This window comes from Nicotiana tabacum, chromosome 20 (assembly GCF_000715075.1).
Source record: "Nicotiana tabacum cultivar K326 chromosome 20, ASM71507v2, whole genome shotgun sequence".
NCBI classification, from domain to species: domain Eukaryota; kingdom Viridiplantae; phylum Streptophyta; class Magnoliopsida; order Solanales; family Solanaceae; genus Nicotiana; species Nicotiana tabacum.
In genome coordinates this window covers 63,309,729-63,334,741 of record NC_134099.1, presented here as the reverse complement: position 1 = coordinate 63,334,741, position 25,013 = coordinate 63,309,729, and the positions used below count along the sequence as shown (strand labels likewise).

Here is a 25,013-nt window from a genome sequence, read left to right as displayed (position 1 = left end):
ACCTCGTGGCGTAAACAAGTATCTCAGGCCCTCAGCCTCATATCACTCAGTATATCCTCACATATTGTCACGACCCAGATTTTCCACCCTCGGGGAGTCGTGATGGCGCCTACTAATGAGAGCTAGGCAAGCCAACTCTTAACTACTTTTATCTTTTATAAATTATTTCTTTTATAAAATAAAAAATTCGCCCGTGGGGCCCACATCTCGGAACACGTCAAAAATTATGGAATATGAAACCTCATCCAACCACGAGTCTAACCATACCAAAATTACTAAATTTCGATAACATTTCGACCCTCAAATCCTCAAATCTATATGAGAGAGTTTTCAAACTCTTCCAACTAAATTCATAGATTTAATACCAAAACTAGTAATAGATTCGGGTAATCTAACCAAAATTAAGTTAAGAACAATTACCCTGTTGTTTTCTCTGAAAATCTCCCAAAATTCGCCTCTTCCCGAGCTCCAATTTGACAAAAATGGAAAATGTAGAATTTCATATGGAATTAATTCCTATAATTTTTATTGACTTAATCGAATTGTTTATGACTAGATTTGAGAATTTCGGGCACGAATTCGCGAGGTAAAGACTTGTTGGAATTTTGAATTGGTTGCAAAGCGAGGTAAGTGTTTGGTCTAACCTTAGCTTGAGGGATTAGGAGTTGTGTCCTATTTGTTATGTGTTATTTGTCGAGTACGACGTATATGCATGGTGACGAGTATCTATACGTTGGTGTCAAGCATGCCCGTGAGTCTTATACTTTGATTAATCTGACTCTGTTTCGTATTGTATATGCTCTATATGATAATTTTTATTGAGGAATATGACTTGTGGAAGTATTATTGCTAATTGAATATGGTAGAGCATTGGCTCAAGTTGAGAATTGAATTGTTGAACATTATAGAGCATTGGATCAAATTGTGAATCGAGTTGTGAAGTAAATGTGAAAAAGAGAAGAGGTTGATGATATTATCTCCCTTGCCGGGATATTGTTGCTTTGATATTCTCTTCCTTGCCGGGACGTTATTATTCATGATATTGTTTCCCTTGCCGGGGTTTTATTGTGATATTTTTATTTTCCCTTGCCCAAATTGCTTTGTGATTGTTGCTTGGGTGAGGAAGAGTGATAAAGCACGAAGGGTGATGCCATGCACATTTACATTATTCATATGGTGATGAAAGAGTGATAAAGCACGAAGGGTGATGCCGTGTCGCACGATGTAAAATTTCGTGCAGTTTATATTGATTCTTATGGTGAGAACGAGAGTAAAAGCACGAAGGATGATGCCGTCCACTTGTCCTTGATTTTCCTGATCCTTGTTGATAATTGAATTATGGCTTTCCTTATATTCCTTTATTGGTTTCCTGTTAATACCTGATATTATTGACTTCCTTGCCTGGATTGCTTTGTGAATGTTTCTTGGGTGAGTAAGAGTGTAAAGCACGAAGGTGATGCGTGCATGGTGAGGAAGAGTGTAAAGCATGAAGGGTGATGTTGTGCATGGTGAGAACGAGAGTAAAAGCACGAAGAGTGATTCTGTGCACTTTCTGTTTGTTGTGTTTATTTGTTAATAACATTTCAAGTGTATTAACTGTTTAGATCTCTTTAATGTTGTGATCCTTTGTGTTGGAATTCATAGTGTTTACAATACCTCGCCTTATTTTTTTTATATGTTCAATACTTCAAATTTCAACAATTGTTACATTTTTAACTCAATTGATTTCTCAACTAAATTTTCCTTAAACCGTTTGAGGTTGTACTTTACTTAAAAAGGAATTTCTTCTATGTTTTGATTTATTGATTTCTCGTATTAAAGGTAATGACTCATTCGATATTGTAATTTAATTGAAAAGGGTATTTTCTTTATCAAATGATTTCAAAAAAATAATAACCTCATCTTCTCTTGTTGATTTCCTAATTGGGTTGGAAGCTGTACTCTACTTTATGTTAAGTGAATGAGGCGTCATAAGGTGACCTTTACTCGAAAGAATTATATTCGAAGGATGCTTATTTGAAATATACTTATTTGAAGGAAATATATTCGAAATATATTTATTGAAAAGCATATTATCTTAGAGATTATTACTTGAAGGATTTATAGGCGAAAGATTTATATTGAAGGACTTGATTAATTGATTGCACATGTATTTATTATTTGTTGAGAAGCATTTATGGTGTTCTTGTTGCCTGTTATTTATATCACTGGTTGATCATTGTTGTCATCATTGTTATCTGCTTCCTATTATTTTTGTACGCTATACTGCACAGGTTTATTTGGTAGTCTGGTCCTAGCCTCGTCACTACTTCGCCGAGGTTAGGCTAGGCACTTACTAGCACATGGGGTCGGTTGTGCTGATACTACACTTCTGTACATTTTTGTGTACAAACCTAGGTATTTGATTGATAGTAGCTATTCGTTGCGGTGGAGACTCAAGGTAAACCTGCTGCAACGTTCGCAGTCCTAAAAGTCACCTTCAATTGAACTTATTTCCATTTGTTCTGGAACAATGATGTATTTATTTTGTATAACTACTCTTAGAAAGGCTTGTGACTTGTACCACCGGTTTTGGGAATTATAAATTGTTAAGAGTTATTGAATTTAAAGTTGGCAAATATCAATGTTATTTCAGTTAATGTTAGGCTTACCTAGTTTAGAGACTAGGTGCCATCACGACTCCTTCGGAGGGATTTTTGGGTCGTGACACATATGGCCCTCGGCCTCACTCAGTCCGAAAATCATCACAAGCCCCTCGGGCATTAGTAAAACAGTAGTTCTCAGCCCAAAACATCATTTAAAATATCATTTAAGTCTCAAAACTGAGTAAAAATGACTGAGTTTGTAAAACAGTAGATATCAACAGGACTGAGTTCAAGTAATGAGTCAAAACAGTTAGGAGACTTAGTCCCACATCGGAATACTAGTAGTATATAGTGTATAGAATTTAGATATAAATAGGGCTCCTAGTATTATAGTAAGAAAATGAATATCAATAATATATTTTTCCCGTGCTATTAGAGCTTTGGTGAAAAAAGATCATTGTGCATCATTCAAGCGACATCCAGGAAGAAAGAACTTAGTCGCCCGCAATTTTCCGGGGACTTGAGAGGCTGTCAGCGACTGTCACAAGTTTCCCCTATCACCAGCGACCAAACCCCAGTCAGTCTCTCCGGCAAAGTCACCTCCATGCACCTCCACATGTAGTCATAAGTTCTGTCCTCCCGCGTCATGCGCCGGCGCGTTTGGACTGTTCCGGAAACTGTCCTTGCAGAATTGGGTTGCCTCCCCATTCCAACATCACCCATCTAGCTTCCTCTATTGTCTGATAACTTTCTCTCCAGGCAGTCCACTTTTTCGGCAAGTACTTCTCTTTTTTGTCAGATGTGAAATTGTTTTGTGGAAAATCAAAACTTTTTCCGGCCAAGTCAGAATCTCCGACAAGTTCAGTCATTTTTCAGTCACCTTCTAGGCCATATATTGGTGAAGATGTGTGGGTATTCACTGGACAGCTACTTGACTCGACTATTTTCAGAGGTCCTTTGAACTTTGGTTGCAACAAAATGGGAACCAATACTTTGAATAGTTGGATGATTTCTCTATCGGAGCATATTGAGTTCCTTCCGTACAAAGCACGTAAACAAACATTTTCTGAGATAGTTTCTGTTGTTCAACCAGGTAATAGGGCGAGTCATGTCTCCCAATCTTCTTCTCCCGACTTTTTAATCATTGATTCGAGCGCATCTGATTATATTTCTAGTAACAAATATCTTTTCACTACAACTTCTTACTCTAAATCACTTCCAACAATCTCAATAGCCCATGGATCTCAAATCATGGCAATCAGAATAGGTCAAGCTAGTCCACTTCCTTATCTTTGAATTCAGTTCTTTATGTTCTTGGTAGTCCTTTTCATCTCATATCCATTAGTCGCTTAGCCAAATCACTTAAGTGCTATGTTTTATTTCTTGATGACTTTGTTATTATACAGGAACTCAGTACGAGACAGATCATTGGTACCGGGCGTGAATCAAATAGACTTTATTACCTTATCCTTGCTAAATCATATGGACTCACATTTTGTCATGCTTCAACAGCTTGTCTTGTAAGTGATTCATCTGATTTATTACATAAATGGTTGAGACATCCCAGTTTATCAAAACTTCAGAAAGTGGTAACAGGGTTGTCTGACTTGTCCACTCTAGCGTGTGAGTCCAAACCGGGCATACTCGCTCCCATTTCCCTCGGTGTCCTGATAATCGGGCAAAGCCAACTTTCACTTTAGTCCATTCAGATGTTTGGAGTCCTAGTTGGATCAGTTCTACCTTGGGATTCCGCTACTTTGTCAGTTTCATAGGTGATTATTTCAGGTATACTTGGATATTCTTGATGAAAAATTGATTTGAGCTATTTCCTATTTTCCAAACCTTTCACACTGAAATCTAAAATCAACTACATAGCGGCAATGCCTCAGAGTATTTCTCTTATCCATTTCAGCAGTTTATGAACTCTCATGGGATCATTCATCAAACATATTGTCCATACACATCTCAACAAAACGGGTTAGTTGAAAGAAAGAATAGACATCTCGTTGAGACTGCTCGTACCCTACTCATGTGATCTCATGTTCTGTTGCGGTTTGGGGGATGCATTACTCACATCTTGTTATCTTATTAATCGTATATCATCATCAGCTATCCATAATCAAGTTCCATTCTTTATCTTGTTCTATTCTCTTTGGGAGCACGTGCTTTGTTCATAACTTTATTCCAGGAAAAAAAAAAAGTTAGTTCCCCGTACTCTTAAGCTAAGTTGCTCGGACACGAGTGCGGGTGTCCGACACGAGTGCAGATGTAGAGGTCGAATCCTTCTAGTCCTATTCTACTTTTGGTGTAAAAAGTTAGCATAGAAGAAGCAGACTCTATTTTTTATGGCCTAGATTTTTTGTAAGATGATACAGATCTAGGATTTTATTTTTTCTCTTTTCCGTAACTCTGGAGACTTCACAACGTATAGTTCTCCCTTTATACATAAAAAAAATTGTTACCATTATAAAAAAAAGTGTGTAAAGTCAAATGATCAACTTGTAGATATTTTCACTTAGTCTCTTACTAGTCCTCGTATTAGTTACAACTGTAGCAAGCTCGATACATATGACCAATATGCACTGGCTAGAGAGGGAGTATTGATAGTTAGTACTAACATATTATGTATAGTGTCCCACTCATCGGGGAAAATATGTCTAGTGCTGTATAAACATTGTATGAAAATAGGCTATTGTAAGACACTTTAGATAACGAATATATCAATAATGTATTTTCTCCTGTGCCTTTATTTCTCACAGTCACCCGTGACAAAAGTAACTAAAACTGCAATTCTTTTAGCTGTGAGATCAGAGGTCGATACTTTTGATTACGACAGAATAAGTTTCTGACAGTAGAAACTAGTGTTGTTGACAGGACAAGCAGAAATATATCAGTTTTCAAGTCTGGACCATCAGTTGTTACATAGAATATATCAAATATATTAAATTTTTGTTTTCAATCTTTAAAGTTCAAAGAAGAAATAGGACAGCAGATGTTTATCAAGCAGTATAGATCACTTTGAGGAAACAAGACAATCCACAGTAGAAAATTATAGAGTAGAGAAGCATTAGCATCCTGATAGGAAGGTTTGTCTTGTTTCTAGCAAATTACTTCATAATAACAACAAAAAACATTTCCTCAGAAGGAATAGAGCTATCAATGTAAGACAATATTATCCATGTAAAGAAGGTAAAGGAAAAAAAAACATTTATATTGCTTTCCCAAGATTTATACCATATTACATATCTTCAATAATTTGAATAGGTTCTCTAGTTTCTAGCAAATTACTTTCCCCTATCAGATATTCTAGATAGGTTTGTTTTGCTACAACAAGCCTCTCGGGATTAAAGTAGCAAATGCCTGAATTTGAACTTGTCATAAATGGACTAAAGAGAAAAGGGCTTGAAAGCCTAAAAGTTAGTTGCCTATCAGCTATATGCTCAAAAAATGTAACAAGGAAAAAGCTTAATTGCACAGAATACAAATACCTCTGGTCTTTCATCAGCACCAAGATTTTGTAATAAAGAAAAAATTGAAAAGAGCAATTTGTCACAGTCTACAATACTCATTTGGAGTGCTTGGTCGTTAACTTTCCCAGAGAAACTTAGAGCCCGTTCTTCCTTCATTCCATTACTATCTGAAATCAGATAAACACTCAGTTTTCATCTAGAACAAGAGAAGAAATCAAAGAACACACTTTTAATAAATGGAACCAACACCTATTTACAACCCGTGGTTCTACCTGATTCTTTTTCTTCATTCTGTTTATACAGAAACCCCTTAACGATGAAATCTGTGGAAGTCCATAAAAGGCCAATTGCTGTCAAACTGATATTCAGTTCAGTGTTCTGAGCACTATATGCTCCAGTGACATCAATGCATCTGCAAAGAAATAACATTATTAAATAATGATGCTTTCGTGCCATTTGGTTTCTTTTGTCTTTCTTCTTTTTAAGTTTGTTTCTTAATTCTTACTGCTGTCTGAGAGACCCTCTTCATCGAGTTCGTTTCCATTGCTGTCAGCAGGTACTGTTAGCAGGCCATCATTCATGATGACACGAAGATTCTGTGCAAGAAATCGTAGCAGTCAGTTCACATCAAAGATGCATATGTAAGCTAAAGCTTCGCTTTCAAGTATGTTACACCATTCAGAGTGTAAACATTAAGAAGGTAGAACATAGCCAATACTAATTGCATCAGTGAGCCACCATGAATTATGTCGAAGCATTCCGTCCAACCCGTCTTCTTTTGTAAAGCAATTTTAAATGTGGAAAATATTTGTATACAAAAACTATACTATAAGGTAGAGAATCAATCCAAAACTATGGTTCTCTACAAAATATAACGAATCTTCTATACATATAGAAATCTAATGGGTGCATCAAAAAGAAACTAGAAACAAGAGCAATTCTTTAACTGTACAAAGTCAGTCCTAACTCAATCAAAAGCTCCCTATTCTTCTCCTTCTATCGGACCTACAATATAACGAGTGGGCGATAGTATTCTAATTGATCTTATATGCACTGAACATAACCTAAACATCAATAAAGAAGGGAAATCAGTACCACCAACCATGTTATTTAAGCGGTATTTTAGAAGAGATGAAAGAGTAGAGGCAAAATATGAATGATTTTGGGGTTGCGCTTTACACTTTTCCTCAAAATGCCTTTAAAAAGGTAGGACAACAAAAAAGAAATTAGTCAACGAACGAAAAGAATCTGGGAAAAATGGGAAATATCAAGCCGTCTCTAAATACTTTGTTTGTTGTTAACCCTAATAACCAAATTGACATTCCTCTTTTTTGTATTGGAAAAAGAATAACATGTGTGGTGGATGCCTTGCTACTTGAGCTGGCTTGAGTCAATCAATACTAAGTAAAATAAATGGAGGAGCTGGTTGAGACAAAATCGACCCAAGCTCGCAAATCTCATGAGATAAGCCTAGTTCACTTGCACCCTCAGTTTTGTTGAGTGTTTAGCGTTGTTACCTGAAATCCAAGAGTAATGAGATCCTTCTCGGCAGCGTTTGCTACTGACCTGAAAGCATCATTTCAAGATTTAAAGTTCTCTTGACTGAAAAACTATGGCTCTAAAGACCAAAAGCAACTCAAAGTACTAGATGAGCACCTCAACAATTCAAGAATATTTGGCCAGCTATAATGGAGCTTTTCTCCATGTCTCTGAAAGAATATAAATCATTAAAAAGATAAAAACAGCAGTGAGAGAGGATCACAAGAAGAGAGTTCTGCATCTGTGAATCAGTGCTATGGAGTAAAACAGTAACTTGGATAACACTACCTCTAAAACGTGAAGAAGAATTTTGAGAGATCCAGCACGAACATCGATGTTCTGAGCTGAAGAATATAGCACTTTCAGTGGAGAAATGACAGCACACTCCAGTGACCTCAACTCTATATTCTCAGTTTGTACCTAGAGAGTTTGTCAAAAGTAAAGATTATTACCACCTAGCATGCAAAAAGTCATGACCTTTGAATGGAAGGTTAATTCTCACATCATTGCATGCACCCTGGAGCTTGGATGATGCATATTCCTGGACCTGATTAGATCCTAAAACAGCGGAAATAGATTGATCCATTGCATTCAGTGCTATAGTTCTCACATGCTGATTTGAACTATCAGTAAGCTACAAAAACATGTGGGCATTAGAACAAAAATAACAAATGCAACCATAACATTTTATGAAATTAGGGATTAGATTACCTCAATAAAGTGGCAAATAACTTCATTCCATAATGGTCCCACCCCTGTTATAGAAGATTACCATAATTTAACTGTAACGAGAAAAGATAATGAAAATTTGAAAAGGTTAAACATACAGATGCAGCAGAATGTGTGTGTGTGTGTGTATTTTTGAAAATTGCAGCTAAGTGTATGTTAATAGATTCTTGACAAATATTTGAGATTATTAGCCTTCCGTTTGGCCATAGATTTTGCCAAATTTTTTTCCAAAAAAAAATTGGCAAAACATGTTTGTTTATAGATTTTATCCATGTTTTGGCAGATTTTGAAAACAAAATTTCCAAATCCCAAAACTAGCTCTAGACCTTCTTATGTGGTTGAAGGAAAGGATGTTGTCTCCTTATGTAGCCTTGGGCAATCAACTTCATGAGCTAGCTTTTGAGATTGAGTTTGGCCCAAGGTCCATTTTATAAAACATTATATCGGAGACAGATCCACTACTTCTTTCTATGTTTTCAAAATAAGCAAACTGAAGTTGGTTTCTCCTCCTTGAGGTGGACGGAGCCGGTTAGAATATCAAGGGAATACTTGTCTTGATTCACTGACTTGAATAAGGGAAATATTGTAGAATATTCTATAGGATACCTTATGAATTACAAAACATTCCTCTGCTATCAGTTTTCAATACTATACAGACTATCAGTTATCAGCTTTCATTTTCAATTTCAGATTTCAGTTAAATGTCAACTATCAAATTATAAAATGTTATATAAGGGTATTATTGCATTCCATATTTTTATTAAGCAAGTTTTTCAGGACAGCATAAGGGGTAGTCAATGAGACTTACTGAGTACCATGACAGTGATACTTAACCTTCGGGCATCTACTTACTATTGTGTAGAGCTAGTACCTAACCTTCGGGCGTCAGGGACGAGATGTTTGGCTAGTACCTAAACTTTGCAGATCCAGTTGGTGAGCTCCGCTTCTTCTAGCGGTAGCCAATTTTCGGTTTCAGATACATTGGTTAATCTTTATTTTGATTCCGAGGATGCCCCACACATTTGTGTACCTTGCTCTTTATCAGATCATTATATGAATTCGGATTCAATTACATAATTTACCTTGCTCATTATAAAATTGTGATATAAATTCAATGTTAAAAGCAATTCAGTCAGCGAGTTCAGAGTTCACTCGCTGGGTAGTACGGGTTGGTTGTCAATATGTTCCACCCCAGTTTAGGGACATTGACTTATTTGTCAAAGCCCAAGCCCATGGCATGTATTATCCGCTTCGGTCCAACAGACCTCGCGGATTTGCTTCTTGTGCCCTTGAATTGAAGAAAAAAGGAGTGATCAAGAGAAGTTGTCCCTCATGATCAATCTGAATTGAAGTGCTACCAACTCTTCTTGAGGATTAAGTAAATAACAACGATGTCTACATCATCCTACGCTCGTCATCATCGAGCCCAAAAGAGCATAACATGTGAACTTGTCCTATGCCTTATAAAGCTCTTCACTTTCCTCTTCCATTTTAATATGGGATTCGCCTAAGGTATCATGTGCACCCCTTCTTCGGAAGCATGCTAACGAAGAAGCCTGACAGTCCTTCTCTCCTTCTCTTTAATCCACCCTCATCGGCTCACCCTCTGTCATGGGTGTAAGATAAAAGGAGCACCACTTGTATATTATTACTTCATCAAATCAATGAGAAGTTTTTTCTCTTTTTGCATACATGAACAATAAAACAGATGACATGCAGGTCAAGTCATGCAATATCAATATACATTTTTTACTTTGGACGTCTCCAAACATATCCTAGTCTTCAACTTTTAAGCCAACTTATATGCACCGGGTGGTCATGACTATGAATAACAAAACAATCTGGAAGGCTAAAGTGGGTGTAGTCTGAACATTCCCCAAGTAGGCTCTTCCAGAGATGTGTCTCATAGCTCATGTACGCTTTAGTTTTTCTTTTCTTTTAATACCTAGAATTTTGAAGCAGAAGTTTGAAACAGCAGCATATACCATAGAATTCTGCAGGTACTTGTTGAATAATATTATCCCCATAGTCAAGTGACCACCACTATAAAATTGTAGGTCCATATTACCTAAAAGTTTAAACTATTAAAAAGGACACACTTCCATTTACTTAATTATATTTTCAACAACCACGATAATGACAAGGAAGTCAAAAACATTTACAGCTTACCTGATAGCTAAAATATCTTATCCTATAGCATTTCAGTTGCAATGCATCCTCTTAGTTTAATCAATTTTAGAACAATAAATAGAGAAATAAATAAGTAACCAATTATACGTGATGGCACCTTCCAAAAAATTGAAACAGATAGTTATAAACTAGGAGCATAATGCATGTTTCATGTGTAACAACAGATAGGGAAACAAAAAACATAGGAAAAATAGTTGTCAGGACATACTATGCATGTTATTGACTAGGATCGATAACATTCTTTCTAATGAGAAACAGATGCTTCCACTTTTTTGACTTGACGGTGGGCCAAAGCTACTCACAGCTGCAGACATACACTGATGTGACAACTGACGTAGAGCAGAAAGCAGTGACTTGACAGCAGCTACATGCATCAGAGCAGAGCTCTCAAACAGCTTCATAAAGAAGTGAACTTTTGAATTTATATACAAATGATAATAAGTTAAACAGTGAAAATGAGAAGAAAAAGGGGAACTCAAGCACCTGAGAATTTAAGGAAGAAAGAATATGAAAATCACTATATTGACCAGAAGAATCTCTTGTGAGCTTTGGCACAGCTGTGGAGACCTCCTGCATCATGGTAATTAAAGTGCATGAACAAGTAGATTTTTCAGCCTTCGGTGGTGACACATACAGCCATAATGATATGGACAGCTAGTAAATTTTGAGAGGTAAGAGTTGTAAATTATAGCTCATACTGTATTTTTAGGCTGCTATGTCATTCCAGAACCCATTAATTGTTTGCTTGTAGTAATAGAGAGAAAACCTGAGAGCTACTGAAATATTCTGTTTGTTCCCCTTACTCAAAATTATAGCATTATATTTATCTTTTCCACGTTTCACTCATAACTAGACTGTTTCCGTTGAGAAAAGAAAGGGCAGCCCGGTGCACTAAGCTCCGCTATGCGCGGGGTCCGGGGAAGGGCCAGACCACAAGGGTCTATCGTACGCAGTCTTACCCTGCATTTCTGCAAGAGGTTGTTTCCACGGCTTTCCGTTGAGAAAGCCAATGAAAATTAAAAGAGGCCATAACTCAAAAGGATACGAAGTAAGCATCAGGAACTGCATTTTTCTACTAGATTTTCATTGAATAATTCGAAGCTTTTCTATACTACAGTGTAAGTAACTCTCTAAGGACACTAGCCTATTAGTGTTGAAGTAGGTCAATTCAATTTTAGAGATTGGTCCAATCAATCTCCAAAAATAATAATTGAAGATAAACTAGCCCTTTCCTTTGTTGACATCCAATATTACCTGTGTAGTTGCATGTGGAGAATGAATAGCTCGGTCAAGAGAAGCTAGAGTCTCCAGTACCTGCACATATTTAGCAAAAGCAAATATTAGGAGCTTGCAGTTCTAACTTTTCGGTAGATGCAGATGGTGGACCAACTCACCAAGCTCCATGAAGGACCTAAAACATTATGCAGTCGATGAGATATGTTGAAAAGTGTTCTTAGTGCCTGAGATACAGAAGCATCAATAATAACACCATAAGTTTCTCAAAACCCATACATCATGAAATAAAATTGGCTCTCCAAAAGTAAAATGTCAAAGAAATTTGCAATAGCTGCACACACGACAAACAACAAATACCTGCACATTCTTAGGAGTAAGGACAATAGTTTCCTTTGGCTCAAGCAATGCTTCTGACCGCTTAGACCCAGGAGATTGCACCACACTGTAGATTGTTAATAGCATATTAATTCAATGAATTGCACAGAACGTTTTCAAAGAAATACTAGAACATATGATCAAACATTATTATAACTATATGCAGCTTAATGTGCAGATTTAGACAACAAAAAAATAAATAATGACCTACTTCTGCACGAATTTGTGCAATTAGTTGAGCAGCTGAAGTCATTAGGCTACAGACTGCAGTTCCTTAAGTGAGGGTTCCTATAATCACTACACCAATTGTTTCTCTGAAAACTTACGACAGGGAGAGGATAGCTCATCATTATCTTTTAGTAGCTTGGCTATCTACATAATCCACCATTATTTCATTTCTGGGGTGAGGGTGTCAATGGAGGGCACGTGCCATCCTTGGCCTTCAACAAAAAAATTATAGGAAACTTGGCCTTACTTTTTGCATTCGAATTTTCCCCTCAACTTTAATTGAACAACTTTATTGATTAGGAATAATCACGCGTAAAACCTTCCTTGAAATAAGATAGGAGTAAAAGTTGTCTTCTGAATTATTTAATTACTTCAAGTTCTAACATGATAGGACTACTTCCTAAAAGTCAATAACCATATGTAAAAGGTTGGTTTAAGAACAAAATATATCAAGCTGCTTAGCCCTGCTATGAAAGTTTGGGAGAGAGTCGTAAAACTAAGGGTGAGGAGAAGTGTGTCTATTTCCGAGAACCAGTTTGGGCCGAGGCGTTCGACTACAGAAGCCATCCACCTTGTTAGGAGATTGATGGAGCAGTATACAGAGAGAAAGAAGGACTTGCATATGGTGTTAATCGACTTAGAAAAGACGTACGATAAAGTTTCGAGGGAGGTTTTGTGGAGATGTTTGGAGGCTAGAGGTGTACCTGTTGCCTACGTTAGGTTGATTAAGGACATGTATGATGGAGTAAAGACCCGAGTGATGATGGTGGGTGGGGACTCGGACCATTTTCCGGTTATGATGGGGTTGCATCAAGGGTCGGCACTCGGCCCTTTTTTGTTTGCTCTGGCGATGGACGTACTGACGTGCCGCATTCAAGGGGAGGTGTCGTTGTGCATGCTATTTGCAGTTGATATTGTATTGATTGACGAAACGCGAGACGGTGTGAACGCGCAATTAGAGGTATGGAGGCAGACCTTGGAAGTATGGAGGCAGACCCAACGAGAGGTGAGGTTGGACTCGTAGGTCATCCCTAGGAGAGGAAGTTTTAAGTACCTTAGGTCTATTATTCAGGGGGGTGGGGAGATTGATGAGGATGTCACACATCATATTGGGGCGGGATGGATGAATGAAGACTCGCTTCCGGTGCTTTATGTGACAAGAAGGTTCCACCGAAACTTAAGGGTAAGTTCTACAGATTGGTGGTCAGACCAACGATGTTGTATGGGGCTGAGTGTTGGCCAGTCAAGATCGCTCATGTCAAGAAGATGAAGGTAGCAGAGATGAGGTTGTTGAGATGGATGTGCGGGCACGCCAGGTTAGATAGAATCAGAAATGAGGTTATTCGCGACAAGGTGGGTATGGTCCCTATTGAGGACACACGGCTTAGGTGGTTTGGTCATGTGAGGAGGAGCACAGTTGCCCCGGTGAGGTGTGAGAGGTTGACATTGGAGGGCCTACGGAGAGGTAGAGGTAGGCCAAAGAAGAGGTGGGGAGAGGTGATTAGGCAAGACATGGCGTAGCTTCAACTGACCGAGGACATGACCCTTGATAGGAAGGTATGAAGGTCGAGGATTAGGGTAATAGAGTAGGTAGTCTAGAGTGTTCATAACAGTAATATTGACATGCATTCTCGCTGTCTATTGATAGTAGGTTTTTATGGCTAACCATTGTTTTCTTTCATTGTTGATCACCTTACTATCTTGTTTTGTTTTTATTTTGCTTTTATATGGCTTTTTGGTACTATCCCTTCTTGTCAATATTTTCATTAATGTGGTGCTTATGCTTTCCTGAGCCGAGGGTCTATTGGAAACAACCTCTCTATCCTCACAAGGTAGGGGTAAGGTCTGCGTACACACTACCTTCCCCAAATCTCACGTTGTGTTGGATAATACTGAGTATGTTGTTATTGTAATAATAATAATAATAATAATAATAATAATAATAATAATAATAATAATAATAATAATAATAATAATAATTATTATTATTATTATTATTATTATTATTATTATTATTATTATAATAATAATAATAATAATGACGATGAGGTAGAGGAAGAAATTCATCAAGCATTGCCTTGACAATTGTTTTCGTCCATTATTGATTACATGGTTCAAACAATACCTCATCTCGGCAATTTTTTTATTGGTTTGATTCTCTTAGTATCTCAAATGATCTCTCCATAACTGTTGCATTCAAATTTAAAGGAAATATAAATTGAGGAGATATGGATTTATGAATTTAAACGTCAATCGTCTAGCGGTGCAAATTTCCAATGAAATTATTGTCAATCTTTTGTTCTGTTATTGTTATATTTCTATCCCTACGTGTTGTTCCTTTCGCCTCATTTTCTTATTATCTTGTTGTCGTTATTGCTTGTTGCTACTGTTTTATTTTCATCTTTCCCTACGCCAAGGGTCTATCGGAAACCACCTCTCTACATTTACGGTAAAAGTAAGGTATGCGCACACACTACCCTCCCCAGGTTCCACTTGTGGGATTATAATCGGTTTGTTGTTGTTGTTGTTGTTGTTGGTGTTGTTGTCTGACAGTGCAAATCGCGAGTTTCGATTAGAAGCCTTGTTCTCTTAGGCAACTAGGTTTATGTTGTTTAATTAAAATTGTATAATAAACATGAAATCAGCTTATTAAAACTGTAGAAGGTTGATAAAGTTATCCAGTTAGGGTAATTTGGGAACAAAGAAGATATACAGGAGTACAAAGAAATAAGAGGTAAGCTTGATAACTGAAGCGACATGAAATCTTTGTTGGCAGAGGAATAAATCAATCAGCAAGAAAATAAAGAATTTACAAATCTCAACAAGTGTAATCTTCACTTCATGAGCGGCTACATGAGTTTCAAAAAAAGTTAGTGATATATGGTTACCTCTTGTAATCTTGGCTACAATCGTTGATTGAAAAGTAGCAATATTTATGTTGGCAATGGAGGTAAAAAGTTTTTATGAGGATAAGGTGCAGGGAAATAAGGAGGGTATACTCTGCATAAATATCCTTCTCAAAGATTCTGCATCAATAGGAAAATGAAAAAATGGGGGGAAAAAAGAAATGGAAAGAGGGCTCTAGTGCTTGGCCGCCGAATCAATGCATCTCCAAACTCTAATGGTGTTTACGGTTCGCAGAGACTCTTGTTTGAGTTTATCACATTGAATTATACATTTCTTTTTCTAGAGAAGCAATGCAATTATATTGAGCCGTTATCGGTGAAAATAAAATGAAATACTTTTCCTCCTAATCCTCCTCTTCCAACCATTGTTTGTTTTAATAATTAATTCCTATTTATGCCCCTTGTGAAGTGAACTATTTCATGATTTATAAAGAAATGATTAGATAAGTGTATAAGTCGTTCGAAAAAAGGAGAGTATGATGTAAATCAAAAGAGAATGCTAAAGTTAGGGGTATAAATGTAAAGAACCCCAAAAAATATTACCTAGGCCCAGCTCGTGGAAGGATTTTCACACTAGTTGAGTATACTCGATCATATCTTTCTTCTAAGTCTTCGACTCTTCAGCGGAATTCGATGATGCATATTCATATAGAACTTCAACCAATGTCACTTGCTCTACTTGTTGACACTCTAATAATCAATTTGCGACATCAAAATCTGTAGTTTTTTCTCTACTTTCACAACCCTTTTTGGAAATTTCTTCTCAAAAGATACAATATATTTTTTATAACAGTGGCTAAAAAGGTACAATTTTTCTAACCCAAGCTCTTAATATCTTTTCCTAGTTAAGTAAAACATTCAATTTTTTATGGACCGAGTAGTTATAAAGAGGGAAGTAACAAAAGTAGTTTGCCTCAGAAGGAATGACTGATTCACAGTATAAGGGTCAATACTTCTAATCTTCTTTTATGAATTCTGAAATCAATTTCTTATTTTTGTAAGATACTTCCTCTGTTCCATTTTATTGGACACATTCATTTTTAGTGTGTCCCCAAAAGCTGACACCTTTCTCTATTTGGAACTATTTAGAATTAGCTCCCTAATTTTACCCTTAATGATGTTGGAACTATTTAGAATATAAAAGCTCATTCTTTTACTAGGAGTGAGGAGGTGAAAAGACATGTGAAACTCTCACCATAACTCATTTAATTATTGGTAGTAAGGGCAATTCTTGTACTTTGCATAGATTTAGCTTAAATTTCAAAAGTCTATCCTTTATTTCTTAAAATCACTGTTCAGTCACATAATGTGACCAAGGGAGTTTATCGAACATAAAAAGTATTATGAATCACAATCTTTATAGTGAGATTTTTTAAAAATAATTTTGAAAATTGTAGTCGATGGTAGAATTATTTGATTTCATAAGTAGTAATAATGTCATTCTTTTGAATGGAAGGAGTAAAATTGTTTCTTTTCATTTTCTTTTGTTTTGATTTATAGAGAAAGGTGTAACAAGGTAGCTGGTTGTATCGCATGTCGAGGTGATGGAAGGTTCTCTCACCATTGATGATGTTTTTGTTGTCTTGTCACAAAGTTAAACAAAAAAAGTTTTTCTATTGAAAGATGAAGGGTCTTAAGCTACCGATTTCATTTTCCCCCTCCATTTCACATTTTAAATGATGTGCTAATTGAGTTTACAATAGTTTCACTTCATCTCCTTTTCCATATGGCAATTTATTCCTTCCTTTGTTGTGCATACTTTTTGGTTTTATCTATTGCTTTCAATTACTTCTTAGAATAATGCGCCACCTTGGGGTGTAAGTTCAGTGACGTAACCCATGAGGCTGACGTGGAGGTGAGGCTTGATACACAAGTCATCCCCAAGCGAGGAAGTTTGAAGTATTTTGGGTCGATTATTCAAGGTAACGGTGAGATTGACTATGATGTCACTCATTGTATTGGAGCGGGGTGAATGAAGTGAAGGCTCACATCCATTATCTTGTGTGATAAAAATGTGCCACCAAAACTTAAGGGTAAGTGCTACAGAGTGGTTGTTAGATCGACTATGTCGTATGAGATGGAATATTGGCCAGTCAAAAACTCTCATGTTCAAAAAATAAAAGTAACGGAGATGAGTAGAGGTAGAGGCATGCCGAAGAAATATTGGGGAGAGGTGATTAGGCAGGACATGACACATCTTCATCTTACCGAGGACATGATCCTTGATAGGAGGGTGTGGAGGTCGAGGATTAGGGTAGAAGGTTAGGAGGCAGCCGAGCGTACTCCTTACTGTTATCTTGCGGTTGTTACTCCTTTTTGGTCTTGTAGTTGTAGTATCATTCTCTTATAGTTTTATTCTTAGATTTCTATTACGATCTATTGTTTCTCTTGCTTCGGTTTTCTTAATATCTTGCCATTATTACTGCTTCTTTTCCCATGGCTTCTTCACTACTGTATTTCCTTTTCGTTAATGTTGAGTTCATGTTTTCCTTGAGTCGAGGATCTAGCGGAAACAACCTTTCTACCTACACAAGGTACGACCCTCCCTAGATCCCACTTATTAGAATACACTAGGTTTGTTGTTGTTGTAATAACTGAGCCACCTTAATGGACTATTTAATTTTAAACTTTTCCTTACTTATTTTGTAAATAATGGTTAATTCAGCTTTCATTATTTCACTAATATAATAGATTGATAAATGTTATTCTAAAATATGACTATTATTTGATTCAGTTTTGAATTAATAAACTATATTTTCATTCAACTTTGCTTATTAACACCATGTCAACTTGATATATAATCTAATTTATTTTTGTCACTTGTTGAAAAATTACTTATAAAAATGTCATTTGTATTCAGAAGAAGCTGAGCACCACTGACAAAACGAATTGAATTCTTGATCTTTCTTCATTGTGTATCGGTAGTCTTGTTTTCTTTCTTTCTTTCTTTTTTTCCCCCCGGTTACCTCTCACATAAAGTTGTAAACTGTATTTTATAGCTTATTAGGTTAAAAAAAATTCTACTTGTCTCTCTAGTATATTTCACCATCATTGGTCCCGAGTCTAATTTGATAGTCACCAAGTACATTTGATGGAATAAGGAAAGATGTTTAGGAGTCATATTCATTATGTTTAGTTACTTATAATATTATTCATAGACCTTTAAGTTGTTAAATAGCTGTAAAAATCTATGTAGCCCGGACTCTTCAAAAACGCTGTCGGGTGCGTATCGGTTCTTCCAAAAGTAGTGCATTTTTGAATGATCTGACACGTTTGCGGCAACAATTTCGGAGAGTTCCAAGCACCATAGGTAAAAATAGGTTTGGCCCGCACTCTTCCAAAAATCCACCGGGATTTTATCTGGCCCGGTCGCTTTGCCGCTGCTCATCTTACTCATAGCTCCTCAACTTCATCAACTATAATCCGCCTACAATACCCAAAGTCACAACGACTCCCGGAGAGTTCCAAATTACCAGTACAATGCTCCTGCCCCCTCCTCGTTCAAGAGACTATGGAAGTAGGTCTGCCATCTCCGCCGGATAAGTCCCTCATCCAACAAAACTCTACCTTCTTCGTCCTTGATGCACTTCACTTGGTCCAAGTCACGTGCTTTCCTTTCTTGCGTCTTGGTTAACTTGAACAACCTTTTATCCCTACCTCGACCCTCGAGTTCCTCATACAAACGACTAAAAGTTGTAGTCTTGGCCGCCGTAACTGCTAGCACTGCCTCTTTCTTAGCCAACTTATAATGCACCCTATTCGCCCTCTCCTCTTCGTCTACACTTTCCACTAGCTTCAAATACGCTACTTTCTTGGATTCCACTTTTCTTTGCACCTCTCCATTCCATCACCAGTCTCCTTTGTGACCACCAGAGTAACCCTTTGAGACCCCTAATACCTCTCTCACGACTTCTCTAATGCATTGCACAGCCGTGGTCCACATAGAGCTTGTGTCCCCGCTACTCCTCCAAGCCCCCATAGTCAACAGCTTGACCCCCAACTCTTGCACTTTAGGTTCCGTCAAGGCTCCCCACTTGATTCTATGTTGGCTATACATCTCCCTCTTCCTCCTCTTCCTCGTGATCTCAAGGTCCATAACCAAGAGCCTACGAAGGGTCGAGAGGTTCTCACTCGGGATGACCTTGAAATCCATGCAAAGACCTCTATCGGACTTCCTACAAGGTATAATCAATCTGAGTCTCGGCCACCGAACTCCGAAAGGTGACAAAGTGCTCCCTCTTCTTCGAAAAACTCGAGTTCGCTATCACCAAATCAAATGCTCAAGTAGAGTCCAGCAGACAAGTTCCTCCTCCGCTTCTATCTCCAAAACCAAAGCCACCATACACATCATCATAACCCCCCCTGACGTCGCTCCAATGTGGACGTTGAAATCTCCTCCAATGAAAAGTTTCTCGGTATGTGGGATACCACGCACTATCTCATCTAAATCCTCCCAGAAATGCCTCTTGACTTCCTCATCCAAGCCTGTTTGGGGTGCGTGCACACTGATTATATTCAAAGTAAAACCTCCAACAACTAGCTTAATAGTCATCAGCCAGTCATTCACCATCCTAGCCTCCACTACTAGTTCACGGAGGTCCTTATCAACCAAGATACCTATCCCGTTCCTGCTCCACACCCTCCCAGAATACCATAGTTTGAAACTGTCCACATCCTGCGCCTTATCTACTACCCACCTAGTCTCCTGTACACAAGCTATATTAATCTTCATTTTCTCGAGAATCTTCGCTAACCTACAGATTTTCCAGTCAAAGTTCATATGTTCCAAGACCCCACTCTCAACCTAGTAGCTCCCTCAGGCCTCCCCCACACCTCCGAGGACAAGACCTTAGTAAAACAGTAGTTCTCAGCCCAAAACATCATTTAAAATATCATTTAAGTCTCAAAACTGAGTAAAAATGCCTAAGTTTGTAAAACATTAGATATCAACGGGACTGAGTTCAAGTAATGAGTCAAAACAGTTAGGAAATGGTGATAAAAATCCCCGAAGGGTTCAAATAATTGGCACGAAGCCCAAATATGGCAATCAGCCCAAATCAGGATGATAACAAATAAGTTTCAGTCAAATACGCGGTAAAATCATCAATCGGGATGGACTAAGTCACAATCTCCAGTAGTAAAAGACCCCATGCTCATCATCCAGCGCGTGTCTCACCTTAATATAGCACTACAATGTGCAATCCGGGGTTTCAAACCCCAGGACATCATTTACAATCATTACTCACCTCGAACCGGCGAAATCTCTAGCTCGCGACACCTTTTCCCCTCAAATCGGCCTCCACGTGCGTCAAATCTATCCAAAATCAAAACGAATACATCACAATATGCTAAGGGAACAAAGCCCAAGCGAAAAAAATCAATAACGAGCACAAATCCCGAAATTACCAAAATCCGAGCCCCGGTCCCACTTCTCGAAACTCAGAAATTTTTACATCATTAGATTCCTTATCACCCCACGAGTTCATACATACCAAAAGTTCTCAATTCCGACCTCAAATGGTTCTTCAAATCCCAATTCAAAAGTTCAAAATCTCAAGCCCTAGTTCTTCCATTTTTAGCTTAGTTCCATGAATTTCTAGGTGGATTTTACAATAAAATCACGTTTTAGGTTCATAAAACTTACCTCCAATCAATTCTCCTCGAATCCCTCTTCAATTCCCCTCAAAGAGCTCCCAAAATACTCAGCTATGGTGGAAAAATAGCTCAAAATCGCGGATGAAAAAACTTAAAATATTCTGCCCAGGGGTTCTTTTCGCATCTGCGGATAAAAATCCCGCTCTTGCGGCACAGCTTCTGCGGGCACTCCTCCGCATCTGCGAAACTTCACCTAAGGTTCGAAATCCGCATCTGCGTTCAAATGGTCGCATCTGCGACTCCGCAGATGCGGTTCCTATATCGCACCTGCCGTTCCTGCCTTGCCCCCTCGAAACTGCATCTGCGTCTTTCCTTCCGCATCTGCGACACCGCACCTGCGGTCCCAATTCCGCAGGTGCGAAAATACCAGAAGCAACAAACATCAACTATTTTCTAAGTTCCAAAATTCTTGTTAGCCATCCGAAATCACCCCGAGGCCCCCGGGGTCTCAACCAAAAGCACGAACATGACCCAATACCTTATTCAAACTTGTTCCAATCATCAAAACACTTCAAGCAACATCAAATCCATCAATTCACATCGAATTCAAGCCTAAGTTTTCTAAAAACTTCTGAAATGTGCTTTCGATCAAAAACCCAACCAAACCACGTCCGAATGACCTGAAATTTTGCACATACATCACAAATGACATAACGAAGCTACTACAACTCTCGGAATTCCATTCCGACTCTCGGATCAAAATCTCACCTACCAACCGGAAATCGCCAAAATCTCAACTTCGCCAATTCAAGCCTGGTTCTACTTCGGTCCTCCAAAACCAATTCCAATCACGCTTCTAAGTCATAAATCACCCAATGAAGCTAACCAAATCATAAAATTCGTTCCGAGATCATATACAAATAAGTCAACTCTTGGTCAAACCTTTCAAATTCAAAGCTTTCATCAGAGACTGTTCTTTCAAATCCATTCCAATTTTCCTAAAAACCAAAACCAATGATCTACATCAGTCATAATACATTACACGGGGCAAGTCATGCCTGAGAACTGGCGATCAAGTGCAAAAGCTCAAAATGACCGGTCGGGTCGTTACATCCTCCCCCACTTAAACACACGTTCGTCCTCGAACGTACCCAGAGTTGTTCTAAAAGCCAACCAATCGCTGAATAACCTTACCATGCATATACTCGGGGGTGATCCCACGTCACCCTATCTCATATAGGTTCGATAACACATTGCAACTGAAATTACACAATCCGATCTGCCCCATAAGCCATAGAACCACATTTCCATTTCTGAAACCATCAATACGATCCAAACCTCACACCTATACTCTGAATAGACCTGAACCAGCTGTAATAACCCATGCCTGCAACCTCGGGAGCAATCCCATGATAAACCACCTAACTCAAACACTCGTAGCGATAACTTCTATTCACAGCAGCTGCCCACAACAACCAAATACTGGTAGAAAACCTCTTATCAGCTAAAGTCTCATTCCAACACTGTCATATACTGCCAACGATAAAGGAAACACGCAATAAACCATAACCATTTTCTCGGGTCACCCATTCATGAAGCCACTTCTCCTTTGACAAATACCATAGCAAATTTCCGAGCCGAACCTCGATCTTATCCTTCCCAATATGCTGAAATCGAATCTGTTCGTATTCATCAATGAACCCAACAGGCTCCTCTAATCCAACACACCACTCTAGTGACCTGACACATTAATAGAGGCCTAAGCCACAACTAGCATAATACGCGCACCAATAAGCAACGACCCGAACCTACGCAAATTATGAAAATGACTCAAATGAAAGAGCTGTACCTCAAGCTCACCAGTACCACCCAACACAAGGCTAAGAACCCGTCTCACATCCTAGAATAGAACACACGAATCTAACCCGCAAGGTCATATCTCCACAAAGCTTCGCTGCAACGCGCGACCCTATCCAAACACTGTTCCACACGAGACACCTCAAGTCACTATGCTCGAAGTTGACAACCACGCACAACTTGATGTCGGATCCTAAGCAAATCATTACACCCATGGTGAAACAAGTAACATATGCCACGCAAACCCGATAGGACATAATCGATACGCCATTCATCGAGCAACACCCAATTACTCTTCCCGCTCGACTTCCACTATGAACCCCAATAGAACCGCACCATATGTGCCCATAACCAACAAATCATAACGTCTCGCAACATAGAAAGGCAACTCATAGATCTCCCCAGATTACTAATAAGCTCAATAACGATCGAATTAACCTATCCCTCAACAATACAATTCAGGGCCAACCAAACCGACTCAAGCTAGAACACACATCCACATTGGCCTGCCAATGAACTCCTTACCAAGGAAACCTGAAGCTGCTCCTTCCACTACTATAACTCCTGCCGGAGCCATACGATACGGTGCCCGGCACCAAATCAGTACCGAAATCCACAACCTCGCCCGACGACATGCCCGGCCATAAGAAGCACATCCGAAAAGTCCCCCAACACTGGAACTGAATCAATGGTAGAAACCTCTGCACTGACATCCATCACGAAGGCCTAATTAAGAAAGGCAATCCTTCCCAGCCGTCCGCTGTGTCCTTGAAATATAAACCACTCTACTAGAACATAACACGACGCACCTCGTCACTTAACCCGTGGCATTTCCAGCATAGCCCAAAGTGCAATAGTCCGGAATAACCCAACATGGAGACAACCAGTCTAAACCCCAACATCATATCCAAAATCTAATATACCAAGCAAAGAAAGATCCACTCGGGCCTCCAAATCCCAACAGTTGCCAAACAATGCTGATACACGCGATCTACAACCACATCATAGCCTGAATATGAGAACTTCCGTCTCCATATCCACACGGCACATGAATCACCATATCCGATCCCAATTTCGCTATCCGAACACATGCCACACCTTTAATACCCAATCATCCCACGATAGATACTCTAAAATTTCCCTGTGCCAACATTCAATCCCGAATATCACCAGTCGATCTAACAAGGAAATGCCGCAATACTACCGATGTGCCATTAACTTAATCACATTGTCTTTTCTGAAATATATACCCTCGTCAAATCACCCCAATTAGCACTACCATTTCCTTAATCATCTGAAACTGCTTGTGCTGCCTAAGAATTCATGACTTTCCGTTCAGAACTGAACCGTAACCTTCCTGTCAATCCTCCACAACCTACCGTATATACCATACGATCTCAGGATAACATGAGAACTTCATCTTCCTTCCGAGCCACAAACCACTATGTACTCAATTGGTCAAGAACTTTCCATTGGTCCCAATCTAGAAGAAAAATCACTATACATCCCATGCTCAGCATGCCCATAGAAAATATACATCTCCAAACCGCGGTAAAAACCATCAAGAACTCTCCGAATTCCCTTTGCACAAATCAGGCCTGCCAGGACTGAATCCTTCTAACTCGACCAAGCTAAGCAAGTCATCAAAACCTAAGAGCATCGCTGCAAAATACCTAAAAGAATTTATTACCTCGAACACACACCAGAAATTAATCATATCCTTACTATACCGATTCGGTATACTATCAAGCTACTCCATCTATCTAACTTTCCTTTTGATTCATCTTCAACTTGATATTCTCTCTTACTGTAGCACCAAAATTTCTCATACCAGGATTACCACATGACACCCAAGCATAAAACCACACTGTCTAAGACTCATAAGCCGTTGAATACTCTCTTAAATATTCCCAAAAGCACCACATTTGAAATACTTTGCTCTGAAGAACTTCCTGCGAATCTAAATCCGTTACCTCCTGATACTAATACATAGAATCCCACAATTAATATAGAAAACACCACAAGTCTTTAATTCTCAGTTTCTAACCGCATATGCGACTTTGGAATACTCAATTGATATAGGCAGACTCTTGAACACATTAGAACCATTCTCGCAAGTCATCCACTAACAACTCAAGACATTCCGTGATTCTTACACACTTATGAAGCATACTATGTACCTTGTTAAGAATTTTTTTCCCCTTTACTCGAGCCATCCCCGGTCTCAATTCCCGTAGGCCATAATTGATTCACCCGAACACCTCAAACTAGAACCGACATAGCACCTAGCCGTGCAATCAACT

The 25,013-nt window shown here is 38.5% G+C and overlaps 1 protein-coding gene across 3 annotated transcripts; it reads right to left on the bottom strand.

The window, feature by feature from the left end:
- Positions 1-5,775: 5,775 nt before the first annotated feature.
- LOC107772400 (uncharacterized) lies at positions 5,776-15,495 on the bottom strand. 3 transcript variants are annotated; one of them, XM_075240661.1, is made up of 14 exons: positions 15,241-15,495; positions 12,107-12,191; positions 11,908-11,973; positions 11,768-11,827; positions 10,997-11,083; positions 10,722-10,908; positions 8,306-8,349; positions 8,097-8,228; positions 7,883-8,014; positions 7,712-7,764; positions 7,573-7,621; positions 6,561-6,651; positions 6,328-6,467; positions 5,776-6,222 (listed from the first exon to the last, which is right to left on the bottom strand). In XM_075240661.1, exons 6-13 carry the CDS (start codon positions 10,885-10,887, stop codon positions 6,421-6,423), a joined length of 714 nt encoding a protein of 237 aa, XP_075096762.1. In that variant the 5' UTR covers positions 10,888-10,908; positions 10,997-11,083; positions 11,768-11,827; positions 11,908-11,973; positions 12,107-12,191; positions 15,241-15,495; the 3' UTR covers positions 5,776-6,222; positions 6,328-6,420. The 3 variants fall into 3 exon arrangements, with proteins under 3 accessions (XP_075096762.1, XP_075096763.1, XP_075096761.1); XM_075240662.1 differs by lacking the exon at positions 15,241-15,495 and adding an exon at positions 12,336-12,430; XM_075240660.1 differs by lacking the exons at positions 11,768-11,827; positions 11,908-11,973; positions 12,107-12,191; positions 15,241-15,495 and having other exon boundaries at positions 10,722-11,043.
- Between the last annotated feature and the right edge of the window lie 9,518 nt (positions 15,496-25,013).